General features: G+C 35.3%; 1 protein-coding gene across 1 annotated transcript; it reads right to left on the bottom strand.

Annotated features, from left to right (window-relative positions):
- Positions 1-367: 367 nt before the first annotated feature.
- Positions 368-5,778, bottom strand: LOC107088954 (alpha-methylacyl-CoA racemase-like; the record flags this gene model as incomplete). The annotated part of the gene is made up of 2 exons (XM_015381429.1): positions 368-1,585; positions 5,592-5,778. Coding segments are annotated over 2 exons (597 nt in total), but the record flags the coding sequence as incomplete, so codon positions are not given.
- Positions 5,779-7,075: the final 1,297 nt, after the last annotated feature.

Here is a 7,075-nt window from a genome sequence, read left to right as displayed (position 1 = left end):
CCATTTATAAAAAAGTGCATTCTCACATTTTACTCACGTTATAGATCTTTATTTGCCATTTCTTGTTTTCTTTTCATTATATGATCTTTAATTTCTGGTCTTGAATAGCAAATACAAAGTAGATTTTTTGCATCTAAGCTTTAGTTTTAGTGAGAATCATTAAATCAAGCAATCATAACAATAGTCAATCGTGGGAAACAAATGATTGTTTGGCAAACATGAGTGATGCAGAATATACAATCTAAATAACAGAACTTTCTAAACTAACAATTAATAATCATTTAAGTTTTAATCCAAATGACACTGGATGATAAATGTGCATAAAAGAGGACAATTTAAATCTTTAATGAAATGGAATGAAACATATTATCAGTTTTTATGTATGTCAAGTCATATTTAGTAATTATAAGGTTCAAATAAACCTATGAAAAGAAACTCTAATGTATACAAGTAAAACAAATAATCAAAATATTTCCTAGAAAGGTTTATTAGTCATAACAGATGCTACAGCTGATGCTACATTTTGTGTAGAGATCAGAAAAATACAACAGTAGCTCCTTTAATGGGATGAATCATCCAAATGACAGCAAAAAATGCTGTAATATGGACCCTATTTCACAGCTGCTGTATCTGAATTGGTTTTAAAAAGACATTAAATCTGCAACACATCAGAAACCCAGACCTACTGCACAAGGCACAGAGACATCAGACTTTAGGATGAAAAACCTATAACCTCAGAGAGATAAATAACAAAAAAATGTTTCTATTTATTTGTACCGTCGCTGCTCTGCACTCTTTCAGGCTGGGCCCACAAATCTATTTTGTCATGTTTTGACCCTGAGCTAGGTAATATATCACCCATCACTGTGGTTGGATTTCAGTGGAGGTTGTGCTTTCTACCAGGCTTTGAGACTGACTCATTCAGAAGGCAGGAGATGCAATAAAGAGTTAGGTATAGCTGTTGCATAAAGTATTCATGATCAACTGTAGAACCTAAAAGATATCTGCATACCCTGTGGGAGAAAAGATTTTTCTCAACACTATCAAGTCAAGATAAACCACACAACATCCCCTTTTTAAATTTAGCTGGTCTCAAACACAGATTTATTTATTTTTTACTGCAATCTGTAAAAGCTTTTTTCAGTCTGCTCATCAGAGAGCAAAAATTTATTTTTTTACAGCTTTGCTTTGACAGCATTACATTGCACAATGCCGGCAGCTAACATCTTATCAATCTCTGCTGAAGTATAGCCGTATTCCAGCAAGACATCAACTGTGTGTTCTCCAACTTCTGGGTTGGAAGCGAGACAGGGCTCAGCAGGAGTCCGAGACAGAACCGGAGCTGGCCGGGGGAACTCTTCCCCGCTGGAGTCCTTCATGAAAGAGCCTCTCTCTCGGTTGTGAGGGTGAGAGCTCACCTGGTCGAAAGACAACACGGGTGTAACACAGGCATCGGTTCCATCAAAAATCCTCGACCAGTCCGCCTGGGTCTTTGAAGCGAAGCGCTCTGTGAAGAGATGCCTGAGCTTCGGCCAGTCGTTAAAGCTCATCTGAGGAGGCAACTCTTCAGGGTCTAATTCTAAGCCTGAGGGAAGATAAAAAAATATACAAAACAAAATAGAAAAACTGATTTAACTCCATAAACAAATAAAACAAAAATCCAACAGCAAAGGTATGTCAAATCAATCTGAGGGACCTTTGCAATGCATTACCATTTACTTTCTTTCAGACTTACAAATTCACTGATAAGACACTATTTTTTACTTTTTGTAACGTGTATTTCCAGTTTTTAATTACCAAATATACCTCAAAAGTGCATACAGCATGGCAGATTTTCTACTGTTCCAATCTGGATTATAAACCATAAACACATCCTCTTCCAGCTCTATGCTTCACAAAAAATAAACAAAATATAGTTATGAGTAAAAAGGGATACAAACTTTTTCATACTCTTTCTTAATACATCTTCTACCCCTGTATTTTACAGTCCGCTTTCATGCTTGGGCATGTTGGCATTCGCTTTAAAAATTCTCGACTTTTAACCATTCTCTGGAAAGAGCAATGCATCATTTGTTTTTGTTCTTTTGTGATCTTTTTAAATCCTTTACAAGACTTATAATATCTTCTGTCAGACAGCTGTTATGATCTAACTATGGTGTTCACTCTCACAAGGTCAGGAAGTTTTAAACAGTAAAAACATCCATGAAAATGTGGCAACTCCTAAAAACCCAGATAGAGGCTGCTGGTTAGGTTGTGCAAACAAAAGAAATTGCACATGCAATCAGTAGACTTTTTGAAGGTTATCTACTAAGATCGCTTTAGTTGTTAGCAGGTGCAAAACTGGTTCGCAAAAACCTTTAAAGAGGAAATTGCACATTCTGATGGAAGTTTGAGAGAGCAGAGTGGCAGTAAAATAACATATGAAGCAACAGAGTTGGCTGCAGTGATGAGAATTATAATAAAAAAAGGACAATATTAGTAACAATCTTATTTATAATATACTTTCCATAAGGTGCATCTAAAAAGTATTGCCAGCATTTTACGGAAAATTCTGCCAAAATACCACATGTGTAATAAATACCCATATGAGCAGTTTTATTTAAAACACAAGTATGTAAACTACTCTCCATGCACATTTTGGATGTTTTATGAGTGCAGATTTAATACTATTAGGTCCCTAATATATCACAACCATAATTGCATGCTCCTTTTCTGTGCTTGCTGTTTGCTTTTTATTAGTGTCGCGCCGATGCCATTTTTTGGCCCCAATACCCGATACCAGGCTGTGCAGCATTGGTTGATGCCGATACCATCTGTTTTAAATTGATGCGTGTGTGTGTGTGTGTTTATATGAAGAACTGCATACTACGTGGATGTAAAATAATTGCCATCATGGCTTTGTCAAGCTGCTGCCTACCTTTGTGAAGCAAGAAAAAGACTGACACAAAGTGAATCCAGTAGAATTTTTTATTACCTTGAATGGGTGACAATAGTTGAATAAACTTTTGGCTCTCAAAATGGTATCGGTGCCGTATTAGTCGGTACTCGATGACACCGATACAACCATTTTAGTGCAGTATCGGGGCCCTGTCCGGTATCGGTTCAACACTGCTTTTTATGCACCTATAGATTCTGTCTCATTCACGTGAGGACCTGTTTCTACTTGTTAATGTCTACTTTTGTCACTTTGAAGGGCTACCCACTGCATGTGGGCATGTAACACATTAAACATTTGTATGAAGAGTAGTTTATGAGTGTTAGTATGAAGTAAAGCTGCTGGTATTTAGTAAAGCGGAGTATTTATTGTGTGTGCACTTTTAGCAGTATCCTGGTGCTATATAAATGGTATTAATCTCTTTTCATAAAATTATACACACAAAACTACATTATATGATATATTTGTTAAAGGCTTTTTGAGATTCTTGCAAGTTTAGGAAATTATATTTACTGACCTATTCACAGCTTTTACTTAACACGTTCTTGATCCTTTTTTAGCAGCAATTACTTCATCAAGTCTTTTCCAGTGTGATGCCACAAGCTTAGCACACCTAGTTTCGCAGTAAAATATTCACCCATTTATCAGCTCAAGCTCAATCAGGTTGGATTAAATAGGTCTATTCACAGCCATGCTCTCTCTTTAGACATATTCAATCAGATTCAAGTCTTGACATTAATAGAGTGGTTCTGAAGCCACTCCTTTAGGCTCTTGTCTGTGTGCTTTGGGTCATTATTACACTATGAGGTTAAAAACTCTGGAGCAGGTTTTTATTCTGGATTTTTCAGGATTCTGCCATTACTTATCACTGATTAGGGCCACTGTGCTTGTGGCACTGTGTCATTAAACCATTATGCTACAATGGGTGCCGACATTTTTGAGAATGGGTTTACACGTGACTTTTAGATGGTCAAATTATGGACAAAAAATAGCATCCAGTCTATTTCAGATTTGAACAATCGCTTTGCAGGTCTATCAGGAACTACAATTATTCCCAGTATTTTGCATGTTATGTTGATTAACATATGCTCTGCATAATATAGCCCACAGAATAATTTGTGCCATCAGCTCTGCTTATTTTAGACATGTAATCCGCTTTGCACCTGGTTCATAGATCAGCTTTTTGAAGAATCTATCAAATTTGCATGCATTTATATTAAAGCAACCTTTAGAAGATCACATTTTTGCTCCATAATAATGTCACTACATAATTGCATTATTACTGTATCATAATCAAAAGAGATGATGCCTAAGAATGTAGCCAACACTACTTATTTTAATAAACATACCAAAAAAATATACCAACTGAGTAAACAACGGCTTTTGCAAAAAAAGGTGTAAAGCCATCAACACTTTGGATCAAATGTGAAAAGATACTGCAAGAGAGCAGGCAATAAAATAGAATTCGAATTATGAAAGAGGTATGAAGCACTGTGTCTGATAAAAGGGCATTGGGAAATCCAAGAGTGTAAAGCAAGTGTCAGTGTGATCACCTTCTGTGTGTTAGAGGATAATTCTTTTAGCAGTTCAGAGCTTGCTCATCACCGCAGGCAGCAGGTGGGTAAAAAAGAATCCCCAAACACACTGAGATAAGAATCTTTGTGCAGTAACATTGTAACAAGAAAGGCATGAAAGAAGTAACTTCTTTTCAAGTCAACTTCAAGGAAAAGTGAAACTTAGCAAAAAAAGTAAAAGGATGGACAAAATTAGACTAATCTTTTTTAGATTAAAAAGCTTCAAATTATAATAAAAATTAAATTTCCAAATATTACAAAATAAACTAGAATAAATTATGTTAATTTATATTGATATCAGGTAATGAGTGATGATTTAGAATCAATACAAAACATTCCAGTTTGATTTTTCTCATAAACAGAAACAATAAAAACAGATAAACATATAAAAAATGTTTTAAGGGAACAGAATGAATCATAATAAGGTCATAAGCTTTAAGTGAGCCTTTCTCCTAAGAAAGCTGTTTAAACTGTCTAGACAGTACATGTATGGAGCTACTTCTCATCTCAAAGAGAAGATTCAGATTGACAGCAGATTGACAGACCATCTCAAGAACACCAAGAAAAAAATATATTAATATATATAAATGATAAGTATATTCCATAATAACACTGCTGTTCTGGTTTGTAATAAATAGTAATTCTGTTATACATACAGTAATACATCGTTATATCCTTTAAACACCAATGAAAAATGACCACACTACTGAAACAATTTGCTGATGATGTGTGTATACTCCAACATCATAGAGGTCCTATGCCTTAAATGAAGTCAGCAGGAAATAACAAAAGACATTTTAAACCTGTTGCCTAGGAAACTCTAAAGAACTCATTCCTACTGAAGACCTGCAGTGCATTCTCAAAATTACAAGACAAGTGGATATTCTGCATAGCAGAGTCACAAATACAGTAAAAACACTGCATGTTGATTTTTCATTGTCATTAAAATGCATTTTATCAGTTAATATTCCAAAAAAAAACAAGCTTAAAGACCATCTACACCTTTAATGCAGCAGAGCAGCAATTTTTTCATCTTTTTTATCTTTACTGTAGAATAAATCAATTGAAATGTTTGAACAAACCTTTAAGCAGCTGATCATAGAACTCTGGTTCTATGGCACCCACAGCCATGTATTTTCCATCCAGGGTCTTGTAGGTATCATAGAAAGGGGCTCCACTGTCCAGCATATTTTCTCCTCTGGGACGACTCCAGATACCAAGACTACGAGACTTCCATAAAAAGGAACCTGTAAATGCTGCTCCCTCCACCTAAGGACGACCACACAGAAAAGCATCAGTTATCTTATTGTTTACTTACAAATACAGTCATATAGGGATTCATGTTAAAATAATTTAGCACTATTCACATGACCTTTAAACAAGTACCAAACATTTACATAAAGATCTGATATCTGTAAAGTTATTCTTGATTTATTTATATAGATATAAATATTTTCAGCAGAATGAAAAATCATTTGAGCTTGAAAGGTTAAATCGTTGTCTCACTTTAATACCTGTTAATACCTTTGTCAGGACACCTCAGTCTGATGTTAAAAACTTTAATACAGTCTGTTCCCCAGACTAAGGAACACTGAAGACCCCTGCTCCTAACAAAAAAAAAGTAAAAAATGAATATTTATCTCCATCCACTTTTCCACATACTTTGACCAACTTCCTTATTCTGCTAAAGAGAATCATGAGGCTGGCCCCACCATGCTGATGCTACTTATCAGTAAACAAACTCAAACTAGCATTTATTTGTTAAACTGTGAGGTGTACATGTTTTCAAATGTTTGGGGCCTTTGGTGGTATGTCTCCACCAGCTTTGTAGATCTAACAATGGACAATTTTAGATATTCTAAATAAATAACTGACACTAAGTAGCACTGCAAGACAAATGCCCATGATGTACAATTTAGTTAAAAATGCTCACCTGCAACTGAAATAAGTAACTCTAATTTAATGCTTTGTAATGATCCTTCAATGCTCTTAGAAATTATTTTAAAGCCAATAATGTTATGGGGGGGGGGGGCATCCCACAGACTGAGCAAAAGACCCTTAATCCCCTGCACAATGGCAGCCCACTGCTCCCCAAGGGGATGGGTTAAATGCAGAGAGTTAATTTCATTGCTCTGTACTTGTGATAGTACAGAGCAATGAAAGATAGTACAGATCTGTACTATCTGTACAGATTCTGTACAGATAGTACAGAATAAAAGCTGGAAGCAAAAATATATATTAGTGCTGTCAATCGATAAAAATTTTTTAATCGTGATTAATCGCATCAATGCCTGAGTTAACTCGCGATTAATCGCATTTTAATCGCAATTTTTTTTTATGATTGAAAATCATTTAAATACTCTCGATGACATACAAAAAATACATACAGGCTAGGTTTGTGCCAATGTTCTTTTTTTTAAATGAAAACAGGTCACAGACACTGATTTATGCCATAGAAACATATCGCAAGAAGATGGGGAGGCATGTAGCAAAAAATAACAAATATGTAGCCAAAAAAAAGGCCCTGAAAACAGGCTGATGTAAAAGACAGTCTTTACACTCAATA

This window comes from Cyprinodon variegatus, unplaced genomic scaffold (genome assembly GCF_000732505.1).
Source record: "Cyprinodon variegatus isolate N-32 unplaced genomic scaffold, C_variegatus-1.0 Scaffold234, whole genome shotgun sequence".
NCBI classification, from domain to species: Eukaryota; Metazoa; Chordata; class Actinopteri; order Cyprinodontiformes; family Cyprinodontidae; genus Cyprinodon; species Cyprinodon variegatus.
Note: the sequence above shows the minus strand (reverse complement) of the source record. Positions and strands in the feature narration are given on the sequence as shown.